At 37.5% G+C, this 27,403-nt stretch overlaps 1 protein-coding gene and 1 long non-coding RNA gene across 9 annotated transcripts in view; one reads left to right on the top strand and one right to left on the bottom strand.

Moving 5' to 3' along the window:
• The window catches only part of FRY (FRY microtubule binding protein), a 253,146-nt gene that overhangs the window by 100,606 nt on the left and 125,137 nt on the right, over positions 1-27,403 (bottom strand). For all 8 annotated transcript variants that reach the window (XM_052812244.1, XM_052812240.1, XM_052812241.1 and 5 more), the window contains 12 exons: positions 25,713-25,766; positions 16,879-17,018; positions 14,793-14,883; positions 14,314-14,393; positions 14,120-14,200; positions 12,368-12,536; positions 9,816-9,908; positions 9,623-9,721; positions 7,012-7,113; positions 2,572-2,675; positions 1,971-2,079; positions 968-1,054 (listed from right to left, as the gene is read on the bottom strand). In XM_052812244.1, the coding sequence (XP_052668204.1) occupies positions 968-1,054; positions 1,971-2,079; positions 2,572-2,675; positions 7,012-7,113; positions 9,623-9,721; positions 9,816-9,908; positions 12,368-12,536; positions 14,120-14,200; positions 14,314-14,393; positions 14,793-14,883; positions 16,879-17,018; positions 25,713-25,766 (1,209 nt within the window). The remainder of the gene's footprint in view (positions 1-967; positions 1,055-1,970; positions 2,080-2,571; positions 2,676-7,011; positions 7,114-9,622; positions 9,722-9,815; positions 9,909-12,367; positions 12,537-14,119; positions 14,201-14,313; positions 14,394-14,792; positions 14,884-16,878; positions 17,019-25,712; positions 25,767-27,403) is intronic.
• Positions 19-27,403, top strand: LOC128153225 (uncharacterized). Its single transcript, XR_008238898.1, has 3 exons — positions 19-112; positions 10,232-10,319; positions 26,673-27,403. It is a non-coding gene; the product is annotated as an uncharacterized LOC128153225 (long non-coding RNA).

Here is a 27,403-nt window from a genome sequence, read left to right as displayed (position 1 = left end):
CCTCAGTCAATACTGCAGGTGACTGACCCGGAACGTGGTGGGGACTGCCTGCTCAAGAATTCTGTTTCATTTTTCTTTACTCTGCTGAAGAAAGATGAAAGCTGTGCTCAAGGTAAAGCTTGCCTTCCACTTCTGCTGCTTTTGACAGTAAAAAGTTTAATCTACTTTTCCAAAGTTTTTTTAAATCAAATATAATTTTTGTAAGCTAACTCATTCTATTTTAACATCTTAGTCCATAGCTATGACTGTTTAATACTGCAACATTAATACAGACATATTTTATGAGATGATCACAAATGGTTTTTATTTTTCATGTGTTCATTCTTAATTTTCAAATGAAAATGCTTTCAAAATTATAAGCAAATACATTATTTTCAAGAGAATTTTTCATTATTTTACCACTTATTTTTATTTTGATTTTTTTTACGTTTTTCAAATTTCTGATTGTTTTCTCTAGGGAAAGAACTAGGAAGCTGACTCATGACACTAACACTACTGGAGCTTTACTGGTCAGAGCAGTAAAACTTTAATATTAGAGGTTTTTCTTTTTTGTCAACTTCAATTCTTCTTGGATCATGTACTCTTTTTCAGTAAAACTCTTTTGAAAAACACTGAAATTGTTACAAAAACTTATTTTTATATCAAAATAGTTTAAGGCATTGCATATAACAACAGCAGAGTGATAAGGAGAGACTGTGATCAATAATTTTATTTATCTTTTTCTTTTTCTTTTATACATTTGCGCTACTTCACATTTGATACTCCTCACTGAGGAAATATGAGGTAGGCATAAACAATGTGACATTTCACAGACCAAAGTCCACAGATGTATTTTACCAATAAATCAAGTTCAAGATTTGGCCTGAAAACTGGAAAAAGGTGAAAGCATGCTTAGAATGTAACCAGAAAGTAAATGTAGCACAATACAATATATACTAACTAAAAAAAATGGAGATGCACATCATACCTCAGGGTTGAGACTGAAAGCTTTCGCTGGTTTTCCAACACAAAGGAAGTCAAAGATAATTTCTTTCATTGCAAAATCTAAACGTTCCTAAAATAGTAAAAATATTGCAAATCATGAAGCTGCTCACTTCTGCTACTTATTTTCTTTAAGGCAACAGAATGCTGAAAACCAGTTTAATCAGGATTTATTTAAATGTTCGGAAAAACATTTTCAGAAGTATGCAGAACATATTATCAGATCTAAGCTTTCAACACTGCTGTATGTTGACAAATTCAAAAATTTATAGCATTTAAATAGAAAATGATCCATTTTGGTAATAAAGCTTTTAATTATTTCATTTAAACTGTGGTAATTATGGTAGTAACATAGTATTTTACATAAAAGGAGCTTGTTCACAGATGGCACAGTTCAGGGAAGATTTTAAGCATCTGTTTAATTCATTCCTATTCACAGGCTTTAAGCACGTGCTTAAGTGCTTTGCTCAATGGGAATGCTTTCTGAATTTAAGTAATAAAAGAGATGAAATTTCCAGCACTGCAGGTTAGTTTGTTTTAGCAATTCCCATTTGTACTGATGAAAACTAAATGTGTTTTCCTCTGACTTATTGCTTTAAAAGCAATGCAATTCATTGTCCTATATAGTAGGAATGATTCAGTATCAGGACAAAATATGGCTTATTATTTTGATCTTTATTGACAGTCAGAGCCTGTCAACAAGTGCATTTTCTGACTTGCTGGCAATTCCAAAAACTGACAAAAAATAGATTTGAGTTGAAGTGAAAACATTTTTATCCATTTTCAGCGGAATTAAATTAATCAAAACCTGTTGTTCAAAAGAAGTCTGCCCTAGCTCAATCTATAATTGTATCATTGCCTAGATGAAAAGATACTGACAATGGGGTTGCAAAAAATTCAGACAATAGAAGTTTACTTCTTTGTTAATTTGTTATTGGGAAAACAAGTTATTCATTAACTGGAAAGACATATGCATGGTTCTCCCGTACCTGTGCAATAAACTGTATTATCTTCACAAAGATGTTTAGAGGCATATCTCTTGGCACAACACCACGGGACCCTTTTGGGAAAAGTGTTGTGACAATAGTAATAAGCCGACTGTAAAAGAAGGAAGAAAAGCATTAGACATTTCTGGACCTTGCAGACCTTCACTTACCATGAAACATAAGTTGGAAATCCTTCTCCATTTAGAGAGACTAGAATTTATTTCCTTTGAAATGAAAATGTAATGGGGTATCTTGTTCTGATCCTTTGCTACAAATTCAACGTAATTATTTTATTTCATTACTACATTACAAGTAACAATAAACCAGTCAATGACACGCCACTACAAAAATATTTCTAACTATAACCAGGGAAAGAGTGATTTCTAGTTCTTCCAAAAGCAGAAACACTTTATACAGTAATTTTAATAGGTGGGAGAATAACTGATGGTGCCACAAAAGGGAATACTTTATTGTGTACAGTTGAGTTTTTATTTCACAACAGGAACAGGTTCAATTCAAAGGAATTCAGGAGAACTATAAAAGCTCTTCAATGGCAATATCCACTCTACAAGGCCTGATTATCATTACAAATACAGCATCTTACCTTTGGGTAGCTGTGTTGCTTTCACATTTAATTCTGATCATGTAAACCCACAGTAGTCTGTACAGAGATTCCAGTGCAACTCGAGCCATTTTTGGGTCCTTATTCTAGACAAATGTATAGTGTAAGAATAAACTTCAGGCACAAATCAGAAAGGAAAGGAAGTTCTGCACTTCATGGATGTCAAGGTTCAGAGAAAATACAGCCTCACAGCTGCCCCGTACCCCATTCCTGTAGCTGTAGGACACTTATGCATCTGACCTACCTCTCCTGGTATTACTTAAGTTGTCGAAAAACCCAAGTTAGTTACATTAGATACATGTTACAATTTAAAATCTCTATTTGAAAACCACCGCAGTTGGACTCTGAAAAGAAAATCTCATCTTCAGTTGATTCTGTCAATTCAAAAGCTGTTGCCCTATGGTGGAGAACTGGTATGAAGAACACAGAAGATAAATAAATGATATTCAAAAGTGAAAGGACAAAAATCTGTGGATGGTTAGGCTGGCCTAATTAACATGGCATCTGGGATCAGCGGGACTGAAGTGGATTATCTGTCTGGATTGGTGTTATTTTTAGAAACTTTTGAACTAGTACAAGATTGTCTTTGGGTCTCTTTGGTCATATGTGGTTTTTTGTTTCTGTGGCAGCTTTAAGGGCTTTCTGAGGAGGGTGCAAGTATATGCAGTCCAATCAGATGGTCTCCTACATGTTGGGCCATCCGCTGGGTTAAACTTTGAAGGAGTCCAGTACACTTTGACCCGAGATAAGATTTGCCTGGCTCACAGTGCAAGTCTCCAGGGCAAAGAACTGAATTTTTGTCTGCAGACGAATGTTGAGTCACAGATCAAAGACCACGGTTTGATCAAAGAAACTGCAACCAATGCCATCGATAATTCTTGAATGTGTATTGGTCTAGGTCCTGCAAAATGGAAGGAAGACAACCCACCGATGATATGGGATATGGCTCCAACTTCCAGCATGGCATCTGTCACAAGCTTAGGAATAGAAACACTGTCCTTGGGTTGCAATTTCCATTTAACTCCTTGCCAACACATTTTATACAATAAGCCTTTATATGGAACAGAAAATGGAAAATCCTTTTTGTTTATTACAGCAGCATGCAATGGTTGTAGCACATGATTAGAATAAGTAGTAAAAGGAATGCCAAAGTTTACACGGCCTATTAATCTTTGCAGCATTTTAACACCATAACTTTGGTTACAATCAATTTGTTTAATAACCTGTTTACTTTCAATCCATTTTTCATCAGGTATCGTCATGTCAGTCCTTGTAAATTCCAGTCCTAAGAATTTGATTTCTTCAACAGGTGATGGATTATGTTTATCAAAATTTATTCTTACCCCAAAGCTTTCAAGAAAACAGCAGACACTGGCTAACTGAGTTAAGGTAATGAGAGCTTGTGTGGCAAAGGAGGAAGTCATCCCTATAAGCAAAAGTCCAAATATTCTAGTGACAAGATAGTCCAGCTGCGAGGGCAGTTGAGAAGAGACAGAGGAGAAAGGGGTTGAGACCGATATCATTGGAGTTTTCTGAAAATAGTAGACCAGTTTTCTGTCAGAAACAACAAGCTGCATAGCAGAAGCAGGATTGAGAAGAAGATGATAAAAAGCCTGAGAAACATCCACGGAAATCAGGGGCATGTCCATGGGCAAGGTCTGTGCAAGTGTATGGTGATTGGGTGCCCAGTATTTGGAAAGCACATAGTGTGTCTTCCTTAGGAAAACTGAGAGAAGTCCATCACCAATAGAGCCTCTTTAGTATTTTGAGGATTTCTGTCAACAAGAAAAACCCCGTCAGTAATCCTATTAGGACAAGGAGTATTTGGCCTAATATATCTGACATCCTCCTTACTTTCCCAACAGGAGGTATTGGCATTGGATGTGGTTCCTTTACCACTGCTGGCAGCGCCCAACTTGCTGTTGGTGCCGAAGAATTTGTCAAAGTCAATGTGGGCCTTTTGAACACGGGAGCAGTTGGCAACAGTTCTGACAGGATCTGCTCTGTTTCTTGATTGATAAGTGCTGCTGCCTTTTACCCGTTGTTGTTGTTTTTCTAGAAGTTTCTTTTTCAGTGCCTCTGCCTCTTCTTCTGTGATTAGCGGAGGAGCAACCGGACTGCCAGGAGTGAGGCCCATTTTCTTTAATTCCTCCATTTCTGTTTTCCAATAATATGGCATTAGGTCTGGCCCATTCAGGCCAAAGGGATATTGTGTTGGTACCCATGGATTCATTCCTGAGATAGGCATTGTGTGACCCATTCTTTGTAAAGTAAGTTTTGCAACCTTGGCTCAAATTGTACTGGAGCTTTCTCCTTGTCCAATGTGGTTTGGAGACAAGGAACTGTTGCTCCCACTGAAAAATTTTGCCTCTAAATGAAACACAGTGCTTTGACTCTCTCCTATATAGAATTCCTGCCTTGAATATTTTTTTGTAAATAAAGTTTAGTTAACAATAAATGTTCCATTTTAAAACGAAGATACTCATTAACTTTAACACCGCTTTCAACAGGATTGTATGAAATACCCTTTGGCCAGAATTTGGCCAGGGTCAAATATTTCCATGTCCTGCCAGGAGTCTCCTTTATTAATTCAAGAGAAAAGTTTGTTTCTGTAAGATCAGAGATTTGCCAGTTTATATTAAAATCAGAAATATGATTAGAATATAAACCTTTTAGCTTTCCCAGTGTATGCTTGACTTCAACGGTTTTGGGAAGGAGATAGTGCTCTATTGGGTGTGGAGGCTCTTGAGAAACCTGATCCATTATGTGGTTCGTGGGAGCCCACATAAGATCGTGGAGACCCATATACTGTCCTGGTGTGCACCACTCCCCTTCTAATGGAAGGATTTCTCCTCCTTTGTTGATCTAGCTCTTCTTCCAGCTGCGTGAGTTTGGTTTGGGCTTTGAGGTGCCACTCTGACTGATGAAGTGATTGCTTCAATGGTTGGAACATCTCTTCCTCTGTACTGAGAAGGAGTGGCCCACCACGTTCTTAATTTAGCTACGTATTCAGCTACCTTACTTTCTCCCCAAATTAAAGATTGAATGTGCTACCACATTAATCTATGAGCCCCATGAATCAAAGTGTATGTCAATGAATTATAGGTGGCAAGGTGAATTCCAATTTGATTTTCAATTGGTAAGGTAGGAGCAACTTTACTTATATTTTCTCTAATGGTTTAAAATAATTTGTCAGGATCTCCCTAATTTTCAGAAAAATCTGTATTCCCAGCTGGCTCCTCAGAGATCTTACAGCTGTAGCTGTCTTTTCTAAAGCTTGTATAACCTCATAAAAACCCGTAAAATTAGTTGCAATAACAACATGTTTATTTTCTGAATCCCTTTGCAAATAAGGTTCTAACACATCTTCAGCAGAAGTAAATAATTCAGAAACAGGTGGAAAGAAATCTTCAGACAGACTATGAACATTTTGAAGAGCTATTCTAATAGTAGGATCCATATGAAGAGAGTCAACACAAATGGTTTCATTAAGACAGAGGCAAAGTACAGCAAGAAAGCAACAACAATAAAGGATGTAATATATACCTTCTCGACAAGCTTGGGAATTCAGCCTTTGGAGAACAGAGATTCCCTCCTCAGTTTGCCGCTGAGCTGAGAAAATGGTTGCATGTTCTACCCATGCCGTTTGCAGAAGCCTCCTAACCACTGGTTCATCAAGCAGCAGTTCAGAGGCCCTTCATTTGAGCTAACCACTTCACTGTGCTTCTTAATTTGGCCTTTTCAGGTAGGCACAGGACCATCCTTTCACATGGATGCACTTGAAGTGTGGAATGGGACGTGAGTTATTGCGCCAGTAAAAGAAACAGGGAGGAGTTGTAACGATGACTAGCATATGTATCTTGAACAGTATGTGCTGGCCAGGAACACAGCAGACTGCAGTGGACAGTTAGTTTTAAACTTCAAAGATCTAACAAATGGTAAAGGAGTAAGAATGGATATGTGAAGGAAACAACTTAAAATTAGTTTAGGTTTTTTTAATGCAACTTAACAGAGTGAAACAGGCAATGGAATCAGTGTCGTGCAACTAGTTCCATTCTGATAAAGTAATAACAAGTGCTTTGTTTGAGAATGCCTTTGTGAAAAAAAGCAACTTAATAGTGGGTCAGTTTTGGTATGTCACTCAAGCTAATAACTTTCATCAACAATCTTGCCTGTTTCACAACTGTTTGACTCAGGCTTGGTTTGAGTTAGAGAAACAGTAGAAATTCAAACTAGGCACAAGAATACTTTTTTGTTACTGAAAAAATCTGCACAGCTGAAGAATTTGTACTGTCAGGAATAAAATTATGTATGGAATCAGATAATAGCAATAATCCAGCACATTTAAACAAAACAGATTTGCAACAGGTCAATAGTGCATACTGAAGTTTTAATACAATATTAAATCCAGAAGATACTAACCTTGAGATTGGATAGGCAGTTGTTGAGGAAAATATGCCATCTGTTTAAAAAGAACTGCTTCTGACTGACACAAAGCAGGCACGTTACCAAAGGGTACAAAGCCTAAACAGGAAATGGATGTCGATACCATATTATTTGCATGTCTACACATCATAAAAGTAACTTAATAGAGCTACTGTAAACTTAAAGCTCTTACTCCTCCATTTTGTGCAATACATGTTAGCCAACATAAACACATTGTTAAGTAGTACAATGTAAAAGGAACCTTTCTCCAAAGCTGTTACAGATATGTTTTATGGATGAACTAAAAACAACCAAATACCTGCTTATAGCAGTATAATAAATCCAAAGATGGGTCACAATTTTACAGACTCACAGTCAGTTGACTGAGAAATGATAGCATGGGAATAATTAAACTTTATTATAATAACAGCAGGACCCACAGAGATTGTTGGGACTTGTGAATGCTCAGATGCCTATTACTCCTCAAAATCTGCAGTCACAATATTTACTGAGAGACATGTCAAACACCCTAAAGAATTGTGTTAAAAAACAGGCAATGCCTGGATCTGCTGGTAGTTACATCTTGCAAAGTGAAAAATAAAAGAAGCAAGGCAGAACATAGAAGTTCAAATACTGGAACCTGGTCTCTTTGTGAACACTTACTTTGACACTTCACTTGTAAATGTTACACTAAAAAATATAAGCTAAAATGCACCTATTAATTTTGAAAATGACTTTGCTATTTCAGCAAGACTTTTCTGTTTCAGTTGTCATGTTAATATATCCAGTTATTAGTCAAAAATAAGGTAACTTTATCTTAAAGACCAATGATTCTCAAAATTAACCCTAAAATTCTAACTTCAGTCACAGCTCAAAGCATAAATACACCATAACCCCCAACTTCTGTTCGCGTAATATATAACATAAATTGTCTATAGCTAGGTTAGACCTAGTTTCTTGAGCAAATGGCAAATGTACATTAATTTTTATTTTTATAATCTTCATGTCCAAAATGCATATGGAAGAGGATAACTGAAGTCTTCTCATGCAAGACTTTCTTACCATATTAACATTATGACTATAATAGTCAAGTGCTTGACAGGATCACAGAGTTTAGTAACATCCCAAGAGTGTTACAACCCATCCTAAGGAAGAGCCTTAGGAGGGAAGATACAAACCATCTCCTAGAGTTTCATAAGTCTCTCCATACACTATCAAGAGAACCTCAATGACTAGCTCATGCGGGATACTTTTAGATAGAAAGTGAGGCAACATGAATGCCCCTACCCTGCCGGTACAGTGAGTGCACCGATTCACAAAACACTGATCTTGGGAAAGGAAGGTCCTCTTCGGACTCTAAAGAGTGTGCTTTCTTCCTGGAAGCCTGGAAATATGCACCGCAGTTATTTCTGCCAACTGTTTGCCTTTCCCCGCCTCCTCCTCCTCCTCCTCACAATGTTTGTATTTCTAATCACACCCTCACAAGAATCTATTCTATTTTGTCACTTTTAACTATGTAGCCTCCAGTGTGGTATGTGTAGACAAGCAATCAAATGCAAAGCCCCAGCTGTGCAATCCTTTCTCAAGCACGTAGTATTGACTTTGGCAAGTACGGCCACCAGTTTGGGGAAGTTCTATTTAGTGTAAAAACTGTAAAGCAAAGCTCTTACCCTGCTGCAGTTTCAACAATGTTTTATTAACTCGGCAGAGTGGAATAGAGCCACGCAAACATAAGCAGAGTGAAATCAGAAATCCATCTCAAGACTCCCACTAATTCAAACCGGATCAGGACCGCACCCCAGGAGATGTTCTGACTCTCCCCTGGGACTGGTGTAACAGTGGCAGAGAGCTCAAGCGCACTCCTGCAGTCCTCCCAGCAGATTCACTAACACTAGTGACCATTTGCCGAGAGCGCTGGGAACAGGGAAGTCTTTTTGACTTTCCCATAGAACAAGGGAGGACAAACGACAACTTTCTTTACTTAGAAGGTCCAAGACTTCAAAACGGATTAGCTAACGCCGCATTGCTGACGTACACTGACCCAGTTGGAGAGACAGACTGCTTAAGGCGGCCAGCATCAAACTGACTCAGATCCTCATTTAATTCAGATCAACTCATGCTTCCAAAAATACACTGCAGTGCCACTGTTCATCTCACAAGAAAAAAATGAAATAGGGAGCTGCACAGTAGCCAAGTTATGGATTTAAAAGGGCATGTGTTATACATTTTTTCATTCCTACAATGTATTATTTAAGCCCCGTGAAAGAGTTGTTCCCACATGCCTCATTTGTTCTCGCTTGACAAGAAGTGAACTCTATTCTTTCTCCTCTCCTCCTAATGTTTACACATAACAAGTATGAGAAAGCCTAACCATTTAATAATCACAGAACCAGAAGCAGAAAACATCTGTTTGATTCAGACTGATTTACATCATATTCTGAATAAAATAAATATGGTTATTTTCTGCAAACACAATAACCTTCCCTGCAAATAGAAATGTATTGGTTATAAAGCCAAACGCACAAAAAAGTTTTGCAATTTCCCAAGAGTCTTGCTCAGAGATATTTCTGACAAAGAATTTTAGCCTCTGCTTCTTAGGGTTACTAACCAATGAGTGCTTCTTTCGTGAGGAAAGTTCAAGTGTTGTATCATACAGGCTTTCAACGAAGTTCCTCAGACAGGGGACATTCACTTCATTTTTAACAGCCTGAAAGAAAATTTCATGTTAATAAACCACCATTTCACAAGTTGTTTTATCCAATTTGAAGAAATTATGTAAATAACCTGAAAAATAAACTCACAGCAGCTACAGGGACAAGAATTTCAACAAACAGTCCTGCCAGTGCATGCTTGATATCTTTGTCTTTAACTTCAAGGAAATAATGTGCACATTCCTGTAACAAAACAAAACAAAACAAGAATCATAATTGTGTATCAGCTGGAATAAAGACCTCTAAATGTTTGCTGAATGCACCTCAAGTGTCAGTGACTTTATATCTTGCAAATCCCACAGAAAACGTTTGTCTATTAACTTCTAAATCTGCATTTTGCAGCAAGCACAAAGCAGGACATATGTCAAAATCAAGGATCTGTTAACTCTAACCATGATAATCCACAAAATCTCCACTGATTCCAGTTGTGCCCAGTGGTGATTTGGGGATGGAAAGGGAGTTGGATTCAGGGACTGACCTTATGCCTTCCCTGTGTATACCTTCAGGAGCAGGAGTAATAGCCCACATGGACTGCTTTGCACAGTGCTCTGAGAGGCCAGAAAAGGAACGTATTTCTCTGGTAAGATACTCAAGGTAAGCAACAATCTTACCGTAAATATCTGGGGATAAATTTCACTGCTAGGATCCACTGCAGATTAAGGGTCAATATAGAACTGTGCTATGTGAGGGATGAGACCCGTGGTGCAAACCACCACAATTTCCAGCCTGCAATTGGGGATTAAGAGAGAAAGTAGAAATGTACTTTTGTCCTAAACATGCAGTGAACTACTATCCACACAGCTGTGCTGCTTAGGAAGTGAGGGAGGGGAGATAAGCATCCCCTCATGTTTCTATACAACTTCTCTGAGGATGGCAACTCGTGTTGCTCCAGTTACTTCTTCCTCTCTGGGCCCAAGGCCCAGACAACCACTCACTTTACAAGGAAGGTCCCCACTGACCTTTTTTCCTGCACATGCGCGCAGAGCAGTTTACACTTTAGACCATGCATGATTCTTCCTGGCTGCAGTCAGGATTCTACACCGCATGGCTTCAGTCACTCCAGCCATTTCTGCTACACAGCTGAAGGCCCCTATGCAAAGGCAGTAGCCTTCCTGAGCTGCTTCTGCACTCCATGGTGGCAGAGAGGCTCTTCTAGAGCTGGCTCCTGAGATTAGCTTACCTTTTGAAAGTGTGGCTCTCTACTAGAGCAGAGCTGGTGACAAGAGCTTGTAGCTGAAGCACTGCATGTAGATACTCAAACTAACAGAGAAATCGCCCAAAGAATCAAACTGTATTTCACCAGACTGAGCAAAACTGGCTTTCCTACATACACAGTGCACCTTATGATGCATTGTAGTATATATAAGAATTATTTTCGTGCTGAGATGCTATAGTCAGGGAAGGCAGAGATCATCTGCATCCAAATTTTGAGTTCTACTATATGGGAGCTTTACCACTGATTTCAATAGCAGTGAACACTGGATCCCAGCAATGCTGTGCCACAAAGTCATTGACTCATATTAGTCATGTGCACTGAACACACACTACTTTTGATATCTTGCCAGCTCTGGATAACTTACATTAAGTCAACACATACTAAGATGTGTTCATATAATGAAGTGTAAGGTAAGAAGAAAAATGAGCTGCTTCTGTGTTGTTAAATATGTTTTAAATATGTTGTTAAATATGGTTTAAAACACATTGAAAAACTGAAATAGAATGTGCTTCCTGTTCAGGACTTAAGAGAAATGGCTCTGTGTGTCTATACGCCTGTGTATTTGTATTCCAATGTCAAATCTTTACTTGTGGGCATCTAACATTGATTTTTTACTCCACTGACACCATCAATAAGCTGATCTTTACACAGAGGTTTATATAAAACATGTATTTTACTGGATGAGTGGCTACAAACCACGTAGCTGTGAGGGTGAGCCCAAGAAAATACAGGCGAATAAAAAGGTTAAGCTAAATAAACCTGCTGATGGGAACAGACCCATTGTACATTACCAACAAGAATGTGGACTTTTAAAATGTTTAAACATAAAATATTTTCTTTCCTTTTACAAAATGATGTAATCTATTAATTTAAAGCATTCATGAGAGTCAAACTATGCTCTGTACTAGTGGCTCTCAAACCAGGTGAGTACAGAATGTACCCTACAGGAAGGGGAGTGAAGGTGTGGTGGAAGGAGACAACATATCCAAGGGAAATTCCATCCAGCTTTTGCCTCGATTCTTTGTCTCTTCCTCTGTGTTCTTCTCCATCAGAAGTTCCTCTCCTCTCTGGCCACTATGTCAGTGGTGGAAGATTCACTTTGGAGGCAGTGAGCAGCTACAGAGACATAGCTAGGCAGGGACATGGGGCAGGGTGGAAGGTCTGGGGTCTACAGAACAGAAACTCTTTTTGTTGGAGGGTGAGATGTATGGACTAGGGGTATACAGCTGATGAAAAGTTGGTATGGAATGATACACTCCAGAGATTGGAGACTGGAGTGCTGAGGTTCAGAACAAGCAGAAAGTAGCTGCACATACATTTATGTGAGAATGACACATGGAAAATCTCCTGGATTATTACAGGAAAGATGAAGGGGAGCCCATTCTAAAAGGTCTGGGAACCATAGTTATATACTTAAGAATTTTACCTGCATAAACTGAAGAGAAGCTTCAAAGTCCTCCACAGGATACATCTTAATGCGAAAGAATTTCATTCCCATTATAAGACTGATAATGCTTTGAACTATATATGGGCTTTGTTCTTTATGCCGTAACTCTTTTAACTCTGCCATAAATTTCTTCTTTACAGCAGGAAACCTGTGAATTCACATTGGTTAGTTACAAAAAAGTACACATTAATATTTGAAATGTATTGTAAGCTATATAAATGGGGAAAAACCTAAAGAAGATTCAACTTTGGTTGTAAAACATCATTTCAGTCAGTATGTGAATAGATTTATTTTTGTTCAGTTTTCTTTCACTTCTGATAAACTCAGAAAAGAAAGCGTACAGCCTGACCTTAGTCCCTTTAGATAACCACATCTTTCAAATTATTTTCTGAATATCATTAGAATAACCCCCTCACATGTTTTTCAAAAATCCAAGATGAAGGATAGTTTTCTTGTAAGTACATGCAATATTTTCAAAAGAAAATGCTGAAATGATAACTATGAAAATACTCAGATAGGCTGTTCCTCCCTTCAGGTTTTTTCTAATAGCCATTACAGTAACACTTAAGCATTAACTACGACAACTTGGGATGGATGGGTCTGTGACCATTTTTTATCTCCCCCACAAATCTATTGGAGGTATCTTTTGAGACACACTGTCCATAAACATAACATATAGGAAGATCATCCAACAGGACCTCCTGTTTTTTTTGAGACAAAATGAAAAGAATGTCATTTTCATGGGCAGGTGTAGCACGTAACAACCTTTTGTTATCGCCTATGATGGAGAGCACAGGAGAGTTTAAAGAAACAGGTTGGCAAGAAGAAGCCCTTTAGTGGTAGTAACATCTTAGCAAGGCCCTTCAGAACTGGAGAAGAAAAGCAGTATTTATGGAGAACAGGTATGTTCTACCTTTGACTGTCAACTTGAAGCTTTGGATCCAGATGTCACTTCCCCTTTTGCCTTTGACCCAGCCAATTTAGAAACCCAGGTAAGGCCTTAGCTGAAGTCTGTGAAAGTTGTATGATTTCCAGGAACTCAAACTGTTTTGGCTACATCAAGCTAAGTTGATTGGTTTTGTAGAGCAGAGTCACTCTCAGCAACACCAAGAAGTCAGGAGACATAGAACACTGTGTCAGGGCAGTAAATTTCACCCTCTCCTTAGTTTGTGGTGTAAGCGTACGATGAAATGTTACATTGGGTACATGAGTTTCTGAATCTGTCTGCTTCCAGATTCAAAATTCAAGACCAGATCCACAAAGTGGTTTATGTCATCCGCTCTAAGAAGTGCAGGATGAAGGATTCAGAAGCAGCTGCATTAAGTTCTGAACTGAAATAACTGCAGAGAGACTTAAAAATGTTGCTATGTTGGAGGATAGCCATTTTTAGGTTTGCCCAGCTAGAGAAAAAACAGCATACAGAAAAAAATTAATTAAAATAGTTCTCTTCAGCCCTTTTGGGCTTTCTGCAGACGTCATTGCTGAGATAAGAAAAATAATGCTGCTGTAGTCGAGTTGAATTTACTCAGTATCACCAGACTAGATGCAGAAAGCCTGTGCTTCCCTAGAGTTGTATGCTCTAGAACATCTGGATGAATAGAGGGCCAACGAGCTGAAATGATTTATTCCTACACTATTCTTTAAGAAAGTGAGAAAATCAGAATATGCACATGCTAAGCGAGTAGAACTTCTCAGATTTATGGGGGAAATACGATATTCAATTTTGCTTACTTTGCTTGAGCTAGAACACCTATTACTTCTGCATACAAATCCGCAACAATGTGCATATTTCCAGTGTTAGGACCAAGGTACCTAGGAAGAGACAAGAAAGAATTCTTGGCTGAGAGAGCATACTGCTTAAACCACTACTATTAAAAAATAATTTATTTTTTTTCACAGAATTTTTGTAGGAAAAAGAGCCTTACCCTTCTTTGTACTTAAAGTGCTTGAAAGCCAAGTTAATAACATCATGTACCAAACTGTCTATTACAGGATGAAGTGGAATCTGAAAACACAAAATAAAACATAACGAGTACACATATATTACACTTCAAGCTGCATACCGTAGTGCTAGTATTACTCATGAGTATCTTCCATACAGAAGTATGGTATCAGCTGAAATAGCATCTAGCTAACACAACAGCTGAAATGAGCCAGCCAAAGTTTATTTCGTGTTGAAGGGTAATACTTTAGCTCCAAAGACTTGGCAAAGTGAACTCTGTATGAACACACAATACTATGTATCCTACACGTGCAAGAAAGACAGCAATGAACAAGCATGCAGGATGTATCTCATGTTTTTATTAGACTCTTAAAGATGGAAATAGAAAAAGAATCTTAAAATTCCTTTGTATTGGTAATTTCCATCAGTTATTAGTTAATGGGTAATTTAAGAACTCCATACCTGTTTCAAAACTTCTATTAATACTAAAGAAAAAATAAAATCAATAGCCAGATCTCTTCTCTCCATTAAATAGTCCCTCTGCTGTTCATCACTGCAAAATCAAACCAGGAAACATAATATTTAGGAGATATCTTGTAATTCATATTATATGCCTTCTTCAAATACAGAAATACAGATAACAGGAGATTGTGTTCTACTTTTTAAACTGCAGTCCAGCATTTCAGAAAGTAATGCAATGGTATGCTTTTAAAATCTGAGATAAATAGACCAAATCTAACTTGTTACTTTCACCTTCTTTCAAATGTTTACATGTCACTCTCCATTTCCTCCCTCTTTTTTTCCAGTTTAAGATCAACACAAAGCTTTTTCAGGAAAAAAAAAAAAAACAAAACAAAAACAAGGAAACTTTTGGATTCTGTATTCTAACAAATGGATTTCATTTCAGTTTCCTTGCTGAAGGCACCATTTAGACAGTTCTCAATTACACTTTGGAGGCAAACGTAATAAGTTATTTTGTGCTATCAAATTCATATTTAGACTTGTGACGGATTTTGAAAAAATGCCTTAAAAGTACCAATGGAGAATTCATAACCAAACTACATTCTCTTTTAAAAACTGTTCCAGTGTTATTTGTTTAACTTTGGCATCACTTTTCAAACTTTTGAATGCATTCCTTGTGCAGAACAACACAGAGGAATAAATGTCTGAAGTGAGTAGCTTGCAATATAAATACAAAACATATCCATTTGAATCACCTGATCACAGTTTCAAAGCGTACTGAAAAGATAACATGAAATATACAATACTTTTTGTAAAACTAAATGTTAAAGGGACAGTTCTGCAGTCTGTTTGAAGCAGTTACCACCGATTTTGGTGAGATTTTTACGTAAATTCAGCACAATTCTTATAAACATTAAGAGCTTTAGTGATTTCAGTTGTACTTATGTGCTTATATTAAAACATGCATTTAAGAGTTCTGTTTGATCAGTGATGAAATAAATTATTTGCATTTTGGTTTTCTTGGTTTCACATTAACTGGAGAAAGGACTGGTTATACGTTCTTTCAGTAACATTATAAATTGACAGAGTGGCCTTGGTTCACTGCTAAGCTGAGTTCCAACTAGATTTTGGGTGGAGTTCTTGAAGACACCTCTTTATGAGCAGGTGGTCCTGCAACAAGTCAAGAGAAACAGGCACTTCAAGGCAAGGATTCATCTCATCCAAAAGCAGACATCTAACTGATGAATCATGCCTTCATATTGCCTACTTCTACTGACATAAAGAGTCTGGAAGATTCTGATTTGGGTTCATGTCTACCTTGAAATCTAAAACTAGCTCCTACCCCTCCATTCCAGCAACTATTTCCTTCAGTAGTCACTGGCTTATAATGTAATCCTAATGTGAAGAATTGCCTATGCATTTCCAAACACCAGGTCTGCCAATGCTGATTCTCCTGCTGCTTCATTAAAGTGTGTAAATGTAGTACCAAAGTATTCAGAAAAACTGTAAGTTTGAAGAATACACCTGTATCAAACCGTCAGACCTCAATATAAACCAAGACCAATCTGTTGCCTTGCCACTGAAGAACTCCTGATATCATAAGAGATCAATATATTTCTTCTGGGGTCTTTATTTTTGTTTGCTTGTTTTTTTTTAAGAGCTAAGTCAATGTTATTGCTAAAGCTCTTTGACTGATTCACAGTTTTTTGGACTGAGAATAGGTGTATGTGAAATTACTATGACTAAGCAGAATGCTGTATAGAAAAAATCCTTCCAAGTGTCACAGAATTATTGCCTGCTCGCATGAGTAAAGAAGACAGACACAGTTTATACAAACCACTATTTAAATGACATTACAGCATCCAAAACAGGACTAAGGATCAGTGTTTGAACAATCAGGAGCATAATTTTAAAGACACAATTACTCTATCCATCTAGAAGCTGAGAGAAGAGATCCAGGAACAAGCAGAAAAAGAGGAGAACAACTTTCAAACAACTGTAACCTCATAAAAGCTGACAGGTGAAATGTAAGACATTTTACTTTAGAATCTGTCAATAAAGTATATATGCATATTCAAAATCATACCTTTTGGATTTAGTGCTTGTTCTCGGTCTGTACTCATGAGATTCATCTTCTATGCCATTCTGTCTTTTATACCAGTCAAACAAAGTGCGCAGGATAGAGGGTAGACAATATTCTGAAAGTGAGCTCATTGAGCTTATTACCTATGGGGAAAATACAACAAATCAATGAATCAAGTGGTGTTCAAGTTTCCCCTCCTCCTTAAAAAAAAGTACTAATTCAGTGGTTAGACATGTTCTTTCTTGTTTTCATCTTGTTTTTGAGATCCATGGTACAAGCAGTGACTTAATATTCTGCATTTCCCGTTGAAACCTAAGCAGAAATACAATAATGGGCTGTATGGCGATAGTGCCTTTCCACTGATGATACTAAAATGCATTAAAATTGTGTATCACATCTTACAACGTGCCAGAAAACTATCTAGTTCTTCAACGGGGTTTCTGGTGGTTTTTTTTAAATTTTATTTTATTTGTTACACAATGTTGGTTTGAGTTTGAGCAGATCATAAGGCAAGAAAAAGTGATGAATCAGAGGTACTGTCTTCATGGGTTGCATCTGACTGCTGGAAGCCCCTCCTGAAACTCAGAATACATTGAGAAACCCCATAAGCTCTGCAATAATCTTAACCAACTGAACGTGCAGATGCATCCATCTTACTGTTAGGCTGATACACCTGATAACTTAGACTTCTCTTTTATATATAGGAAAATATTTACAGTTTCCTGTGTCTTTGTGCGCACAAATAAGTGAAACATAGTTTAAAATCATTCCTTAAAAGTTCCTCATTAAACAGCTCTAGTGGCATACTGGAAAAGAAGTTTACTGCTCTATCAGTATAAGCTGTGTCACCAATTACAGAAATGTTACTGAATATGTTACTGCTGAACTATGACTTAAACTTGCTATTACAGGAAATCATAAAGCTGCAAAACATGAAAAGATCAAAAGCTAGGGTGAAAAAACCCCCCATTATTATACAAGAGGATTATATATGTATTGCAACTGAATGGTCACAGCTACAGCATTTGTGTACATTCTAAGAAAATAGAAAACTACTATTTAAAATAGGAGTAAACTACTGATCTGGAGATTTGTGATCACCTCAAGATCATGCAGGGCTTCATCCTGCGAAGTGCTGAGTAGCAGGAGTGAAGTGCTGAAGTACGTACTTCATGTCAAGTACGCTGCTTATGTCATTAACTCTGTCAGGTTTATCCACCTGCTTAAATTTAAACCAGCACATTTCAGTGCTTGTGGAACAGCAACACTTCAATGTCTCGTATAAGATCAAGCTGTGACTAAGACAAGAGCAAAACTGGGAGACCGAGCACCTTACATACAATTCCCAGAAATTACTAAAGCCTTAAATGAGAACTTTTGTGGATGACAGTTAGTTTAGATCAATAACTCTGATCTCTTTTGCAGTTTTTCAGCCTCAGAATTTCACTAATTCACAGTGATGATGTGGTCTAAAGTTAATGAGACACTTTGAGGATAAAGTATTACTGTGCAGATATTATGGCCTAAAATTAAACATGGAGCATTAGAAAGCTATAACAACTGCCCTTGTAAAAATAAAAGTTTCTATAAAAGTACTATTTTAGGAAAGCTTTCAATCCAGTTTTTCCAATTTATTTTATTACCTGAAATATGAAACAAGTTGCTGTGGAAGATGGCACGAAGGCAATGCTTGCAGCAGTGACAGGAGGCCTTTAATGAAGAATTACTACAGCAGCCCAGCGTCAATTATACCAAAGCCTTCAAGTGTAATAGTTCAGATAAATACTTAAAAGACATGAATCACCTAGTGTCAGTGCAAACTATTCACCACCAACTCAGAACACTTGGGCATTTCAATCACATCTCTATTGTCTTCCAAAAGTTTTTCTGAAGCTGGCGTAACACCAGTGGTTATGAGATGCAGCGAAAAAGGGTTTGCTGGGAAGACTAGAATAGAATCATAGAATCACAGAATGGTTTGGGTTGGAAGGGACCTTTAAAGGTCATCTAGTCCAACCCCCCTGCAGTGAGCAGGGACATCTTCAACTAGATCAGGTTGCTCAGAGCCCCATCCAGCCTGACCTTCAATGTTTCCAGGGATGGGGCATCTACCACCCCTCTGGGCAACCTGCGCCAGTGTTTCACCACCCTCATCATAAAAAATTTCTTCCTTGTATCTAGCCTGAATCTACCCTCTTTTAGTTTAAAACCATCACCCCTTGTCATATCGCTACAGGTCCTACTAAAAAGTCTGTCCCCAGATAGACCTAAATGCCTTTTAAGAGATCACAATGTTTAACTGTAAGTGAAAAGTTGTTTCAATCAGGTTCTCCTGCACGTTCAGTGACAAATTTATCAATGCTGTTCTCTAAATCCCAACTACGCAATTTCACTCACTGCAAAAAGTCAAAGTGATTCCTGTTAAATCTCCTCAAGCCGTACTTTCTCCGCTGAATTTACAGTGTGTGTCTTTAGCAGGGATAAAAGGTCAATATAGCTTTTTTTTAAATCTTTCTGTCATTGCACTTTTAAGACAGGAAGGAAGGGTGGACTGGGCAAAGACCTGGCTCTCAGGGAACAGGAAGGGAGGGAAGTCTAGCCAACGCGTTGGTTACTCAACCCTTTTATTTACTGGAAGTAAGTCCAGGAGTGAGATGAATTCTAGCTCTGTGCTGCTCCTGAAAGGGAGTGCACAGATGTACAAATACATCCTTGTTGGACAAATGATCATGTTCTTCCATCATAAATGAACTACCTACTGTATAGCTTAAGGATAAGAAAGCTGCACAAGTAGAGAGCTGTTTAAAACTTGTGTTCACAGAGCATTAAATACGCTTTATGTAAATGCTTAATATTTATTTTGGACTAATATGTAAGAGTAAATTTAATGAAATTCTGCCCAGATAGTTTGCTACAATTTATATACTTTCACAAAAGTCTTGCTATATTGTCAAAATACAAATATAAGAAATGTTTCCTCTAACAGCTGATAGATACCGATTACTTTTTTTATTTCACATATGAATTTCTGTGTGCTTTAACAGCAAATAAATTCAAAACTGCATTCAATTTCCAACAGTATCATTAATTTCTTGGCTCTGCATTTTTTTCATATACCATATATATCAGTATGTATCTTAAAAATGCATTTTATTGCCATTTTAATAATGCGGAATTGCAGTACTTCATTTTTGCATAGTGTTGGTTTATTTTTTGTAAATCTATTATTTGCATAGTGTCTGCATATTCTGTCTTCAAATTGTTGTTGTGTAGATTCCAAATAATGGACATTAGGAGTGAGATTTTACACCGTCTATCAATGCTACTGAAAGCAGAATTTGACATTGTCTTAGCTATATTTAGGATACCCATAGCCATGCAATAATGTCTTCTCTTCATTCAATGTTTTTTTCCACTTCATGCATGTCTATAACAAAGGCCCATAACTACAAACAATACAGATTCAAGGAAAATAACACCTGCAATGAAATCCTTGCTCCCTGAAATCAACAGCAAAACTCTCATGGACCACAGTAAGACTGGGATTTCATATGCAACATATGAAGTTAACTTTATCTCCTTAATAATTCCTATTCCAAATACTCTAGACTGGGGCAAGTGGAAGGTAGAGAGATGAACTGCCCTAAGCTCTAATCAAAGCAGCTACATGCTCTAATTCTGTTGGACCCTTTGAGACAAAACATTTTTTTTCTGCTAATGATAGATTTCTAGACAAGTCAACTCTAAGTGAAAAATCTGTAAAATTAAACATTAGGAGCAAGTAGTGCAGTTGTGTTTGTGTAGATCTTTCATTCACATCTTTGTTCTAAGCATTTTTTTGGACAGTGCTATGAAGTTAAGTCTCTCTGGGAACAGTTAAAACTGGTAACTATTAAGTTGGACTTACTAGTTTTCATCTATGGCCTTGGTTTTGTGAGTAAAAAAACCAGGATTTTTTTATACCATAGTTTTGTACTTGGGTAATTTCACCTAGCTTGCTTATACATTAGCAATGTTTATAGCTATTTTACTGCCAGGATGACAGTTTACATGAAAACCCATTTATTTCTATGTGCAGCAAATTAAGTTCTGAACACGTTACCTTTAATTTTTCCTTCAGATTTACTTCTTCACACACTGCTTGAACCGAAACCTCTGATCAGGAGCCAAGGGTTGTTCTATGACCCCATCACCACCATTTCTTATACTTCCTCTACCATGTGCCCTTCCGCTGGTGAAGAAGGACAATGCGTAAAATCCAGGGAAAGGGAAAACACAAAATGGGCCACCTGCAGTGCTACTACAATGATGATGATACCATTATTCACTTACTACATCTAATAAATAAAATATTGGATGAGAATAATTATCAGCATGTCATTTACCACGTTTAGGCTGTTATGAAAAAGGGACACTTAATCATTAGTCTTAGTGTTGTCTTTATATTTTTCACATTTTTTATTATTATTCATTTTTATTTTCCTTTTTTTAGCTTGACCTATTTTTTCTTTCCTTCTTTTAAAAGTATATAAAACATTAAATGTTTTTGCTTTCCAATCTGTATTCTCCAACCAAGTGCACTTCTAAGAGGAGTGTAGTATAATTAAAAAGAGCACAATTTTTTGTGCAGTTTATGCTGAAACTCCTGCAACAGGCACCTCATATAGACAGTTTCATATGAAAACTAAGCCTTGCTGTTAAGTTTTCACTACCATGGCCAAAACATTACATTCATTTCGTATCTTCATATGGAAAAATGTCTGCAGGTTGGTCCAAGATTACACAGTGCCCTTTTTCTGCCTCCAGTGTTGTCAGTTCATGGAACATTTATATACCATGGTAAGAACAGAAGATACTTTAGTAGGGGTTGAGAAAAGACTAATAAAAATGTTTCCTTGGGTGAGGATAAGCTTCTTGGATAATTATGATTTTTTTCACACTAGCTTTTGATCTTTTCATGTACTGCAACTTTATGGTTTCCTGTAATAGGAAGTTTAAGTCATAGTTCAGTAGTACAATGTTTAATAACATTTCTCTAACTGGGGACACAGAGCATGCTAATGCTAAAGCAGTAATGCTCTTTGCCAATAGGCAACTAGAGTTGTCTAATCACGAACTTTTAAAACATGATTTTCAATATGCTATAAAGACATTTAAAAATATATGAAAAAAATGACATAATTTCCCGTATATATTTTCTGTATATACATGCGCACCTAAAAAGGAAAATACGGTCACTGTAAGGAATCCAGTTTGTTAGGCTAATGGTGAGATATTCTACAAGTCAGGATAAGTAAGATTACTTCATACATTGCTCAAGATACTATTATGAGTTTGAGGAGGGTGATGCAATTGGCAGCCAGACAGAGCCCACAGGACAATACTGTCTGCCTAACAGGAGGCACTGACGCTATACCCTTATGGGCAGAAACAGCTCTGCCTGTGCACCGTCAGGCCCCTAGATGCTGGATCCATCACCACCATCACAACTAGCATTCCTAAAATAGTGTTTGAGAACAGGCAGGAAAAAATGCTGGTTCTCAGAGAGCTACAGATAAAGCTGTTTAGGGGAAGTAAGCAATGTTTTCATAATCGTTTTAAATGGTTAGGGGGTTTCAACATTAAACCTGATGCTGATTACTCTGGCTAGCTAAAGTTCCATTCTGCTCATTGTAAGTTACTGTAAAGGGGGTTTTTTGGATGGTTTTTTCCACCTATGAAGCTGACCTGCAAAAGGCAAATTTTAAATCAGGTCATGCCTTACTTTTGCTGCTTTTTAATTTACAGTTAGAAGATGCAGCTCAGATATTTTAAAGTGACTAGTGACCTGGTCACTTCAGCATCACCTATCAATTTCATTCAAATTGAACAGAGATAATTTTGATAAAGTCAAAAAAAGAAAATTAGGTTCCTTTGACAGTGTGTCACTTTTGATGCCTTAAAAATGAAAGTCAAAATTATTAGACACCCCTCAAAAATGTTTGTTCATGGGGATTCTCCCTCTTTTCCTCCTTCATTTCTGTAGTAAAAATGTCAGGAATGTCATGTGTGGCCTCTTCTGGTTTTGCGAGACGATTTTCTGTGTTCCAGGAATAAACACCAAAGCTTTCCACAACTTACCTGAATGGGAGAAGCAAGGGATTATCAACCTGGTCTTTCTTCATCCCATAGACTCTTTAAATATTTGAATGAACTTAAAAAATAAAACTTAAATGGTTTGACTTAAAAGCACACGCCCTCTTGCTTGGATTTTAGTATCATGTGGAATCATGATCTTCAGAGTTTTCCAGGTAGACCACACCTCTATTTTTAATATCAGCAAAATTATCCATACTTTTGTGACAACTTTATAATACTGACATGTTATCATTTGCAAAACAGTTTTATAATACTGCGAGGTACTGACCTAATCTACCGAGTGAAACATGCCAAGTAAAGAAAGACTTTTTGCTCTGTCTTCCTTTCTCTACTCTAGCTGAGTTCTTTCAATCTCCACTGTGTATTACAAAGTTTTGAATGAAAATCTAACTACAATTTAGCCAAAGCAAAATGACTTTGGTAAGTATGAACCATGTTCTTGAAAACAGGCTCATCAGCCAGGTTCAGGTCCTATCTCCCAATCACAGGTGTACATCAATCCCAGGAGCACTAGAACATCTCAAAATGATTGTGATGTTCAAGCAGAAAACAATGTGAAACCTGAAAAGGGAAACATTCCCAACAACTCAGGCTGAGACAGACAGGTAGTCTGAAAATTTCAATCTGAATAGTTTGTTTGGAAAATTTCAAGGTTTTCTGACAGGACGTCTAAGGCAATCTCAGCTCTATACTTTTCTATCAACTCTACACATAGGTAGGACTCTAGATACGCAGTTAGAAATATATACAAGTGGTGCATATAAGAAAATTTGCCTTTGTTTTTTTGTCTGTATTTGGTTTCCTTGCGCCCAGCATTCAGAGTAAATTCCTACAGTAGGAAATACACAGTTTTCACTCCAGGAAGCATTTGCTGTTCTCATTAATTGATCTTGACTTAATTGTTCAATTTTCTGTCTACTTACCAGTAACTAGGAGAAGCATGAGTCTTCTAATTCTTCCTTGTAAAGGGCCACAATTTGCTTAACCATGAATATTTAATCAAATCATGGCCACCCGTTATGTGTTTGTTTAATACACTGCAGGAACAGTATCACAAGGTTTGCATATGGGTGGCTTAATTTGTTTTTCTTTCCCATTTATGTGTGACACTCTTCCCACAGGAAGGAAAAAAAAATATATAAAATTAAGGTCAGAATACCACAAAAAATTTCACTAGGCAGCTAGGGAGTACTCACAAAGCAGCCTCCTTCAGCCTACAGTGACTGGCTCCCCTGCAGGGTCTCTCTGTGGTCAGCGAGGTGGGCAAGGAGCTGCCCAGTGCAACGCAGAAGTCCTACTGTTCACCTCCTGCTCTGAACAGCCCTTCAAGCACGCTACCTCTCCCCAAAAAGCAGCTACAGAACAACCTAGAGAGCATCACTTTGTCAAGCTAAAATTATGAAGCGAGCCTTTGTGAATGCCAGTGGGGTCTCACAAGGCATCTTTGCTTCTGGTGCAATGTATCTAACATCCCAGAAAACACAATTTAACGTGTGCTAAATTCATCTGAGGTTCTGAAGTCCTACTCATACCTATCTCCTCTCCCAAAGTTAAGTTAATCAATATGGTACCTGCAGCTTATGGCATTAGCCACAGTTGCTTTCAGAGTTGTTGCTGGTGCTGCTGCTTCTGCTATGTCTTTCTGTCCTGTATTTCTGGCACCACTGGCAGCACAGTGGTGCGGGCAGCCATGGAGTTGGCAGCAATGGCAACAGCAATAGCACCTGAGGCAGGAACGGTGGAGCAGCAGATGATCCTTCCTCTTTGTTGGGAGAGAGTTTTGTGAGTTCTGGTATCCTTTATGCAACTTAAACTCTTTAGCACCTATCTTTCTTTATTTCAAATAGATTACTTATGTAGGAATTTTTTCTAGATTTTTTTTTTTTTTTTTAAGAAAGACTGCTGACAAAAATTTATTCTCTTATACCATCATTAAAAAGTGTGTATATTGCTGTTGGTTTTATTTTTATACTTGTCCCATTTCCCTTACATAATAAACTTATTAATCTAATGCCAGTTATAAATTTAATTTTATTAATTACAATTTTATTGTTTTATTAAATGAAATCTAGTTAATGATATAAATTCTATTTCAGTTTTTAATGATTTTTCCCTGCCAATCATTTTTCTCTAATTACTATTTACCTTGTCATATATAGACATTTATCCTGACAACTGAATTTATGGTTAATTTTAAATACAGCAGGTTGGCTCAGCCTATGTGAGGTGCAGCATACTCATAAGTCATGCTGGGTCACAGCTACAGAGACAAAATAGAGTGATGAGACTGACGGCAATGACAATGATTCTAAAGGCCCTCATATTAACCGTAAGAAAAAACCCATAAAAGAAAGATTGGGGGCCATGTGCCTGTTTCAAAAACCAGATATTCTGAAAAGATACAAAGTTTGCTTCGAAACCTCCATCAGGGGAAACAGCCAGGAAACAATATGTGTGCCTAATACACTGTAAAAAGTAAAAAGTTCTATGGCAAAAAACTATTGAGCTTGAAAACAGTGGAAGAATCCTCCTAATTTAAACCCAAGAATGGTTAGGCAAAGCACTCATCATTCTATGAAAGTATATTGAGAGACACTGCTTTTGCAGTATGCAATGATAGTACAAGGACACTAAACTGCCTTCCAAGTATTTGTCTTACAGCCTGAGGAATGGAAATAATATCATTTTAAGTGTCTTACTTGATCAAACTGGGGGTCTTCTCCTCGTTGCAGAGATTTGGTCAGTGGCTTCTCCTAAAAGAAAATATATTAAATATGTATTACTTAAGATCAATACTATGATATATTCTATCAACTCTACTATTATTTTTCTGTTAAGATTTTTACTCACATAATTTGCCTCCTGATCGGTTTCATGCTGGAGATACTGTTTGTTTCATATGCAAAGCAGACCTCTGTATACATATGACCTAATACTGACCGAGGGTCTTTCCTGTCCTTAGTGTCTTTCCAAGAAAGAGAAGGATTAACCGTTTATTACACCCGAGTTCCTTGGTGCTCACACTGATGATAAATTCTTCCAAAATCCTAAAAAGCACCTGGTATTTCCTCTAATACATAAGCAAGGAGCTCTATTTAGCTACATGATGTACCTTCTTGTTATAATACTACCAGGCAATACAAACATGTCCATAGATACAGTGCATCATGCAGTGCATACTGAAAGAAAGGTGATTTTAGAAGAATCAAATACCATAGAGTTCATTTTTAAGGAAGATAACTGTGGAAAAAATGGCTGTATTACTAAAAAAAAAAAAAAAAAAAAGGCATTTTTGGAATGGAAGCAAATTTTCAGGACACATTCTCAGAGTACTGGGAAGGCCAAGGAGAACTGCCCAACTCAAAGAGTCCCCAAGTGTGAACATCCATTCACCTTTATGGCTTCTTTGCCAAGCAGGCTCAACTACTGAGGCCTGTAGAAGTACATAGTCCAGTATTCTAGATATATGCAACAGTATACAAAACATGAATCTCCTAAACCACAATGAAAATAAACAAGGCATGAAGGCAGATGACAGTCTGAGAAACATGTCACCATCACCATCACAATTCTGCACTGAATTGTACTACTGTTGCTGGTGTCTGAAATGTGCTAGCGCCTTATTCTTCTGTAAATCATGCATCTTTCTTCTCCTACAGCTGCAAGATCGGGGCTCTCCCACCAGCTCAGCATGAGATTTTCTGTTCAGCTTTCAGCAAACTATTACACTCATCAGCATCTGTTAATGTATCAGGCAAAATACCGTCACTGCCAGGGGATGTGAGATGCAAAACAAAGAAATCTGTAAAGCTGTTGAGATAATGGAATGGAGAGACTTGAGGCGCTCCAAAGATTTCTATTATTTAATGTTCCTCTCTGGAGAAAACGTTGCCCAGTATCATCTGGTGACTGATTTTGAAATTAATTATGCTGATCCACTCGTAACACCAGCTGGCAAGGAGGCTGGCTGCAGGGTGACCGCAGTATCCCCTGACTACCTACCAAATAGAAAAATCAACAAAATGTTTTCTACTGAGTCACTGATTTATCCAGGACAGTCATCAATATTTTCCATTGTTATCTCTGATGTCTAAAGTGACTCCTCCAGGTTACATTAAGGGCACAACAACTATTAATTAGAACTTTATGACAGATTATTGGTAATGAACAGACACAGTAAAACCTTGTAGCTCAGAAGCAGACACTACCCCACCCACAGTTCTCCTCCTCAATCAGTAACTTGGTGCTACCCTACCTAGTTGTGTCTCATGGGAGGACAATACTTCTGTCTGCTGCAGCACACTGAAAAGGACAGCAGATAATCTTTCAAAAGTAGTGTTCAACTTATTTGAAAGGAAAAAGATTGTTAAGTTTTCACGGGTCCTGGACA

This window comes from Harpia harpyja, chromosome 17 (assembly GCF_026419915.1).
Source record: "Harpia harpyja isolate bHarHar1 chromosome 17, bHarHar1 primary haplotype, whole genome shotgun sequence".
NCBI classification, from domain to species: Eukaryota; Metazoa; Chordata; class Aves; order Accipitriformes; family Accipitridae; genus Harpia; species Harpia harpyja.
The sequence above is the reverse complement of the archived record's forward strand: the minus strand, read 5'-3'. Positions and strand labels throughout refer to the sequence as shown.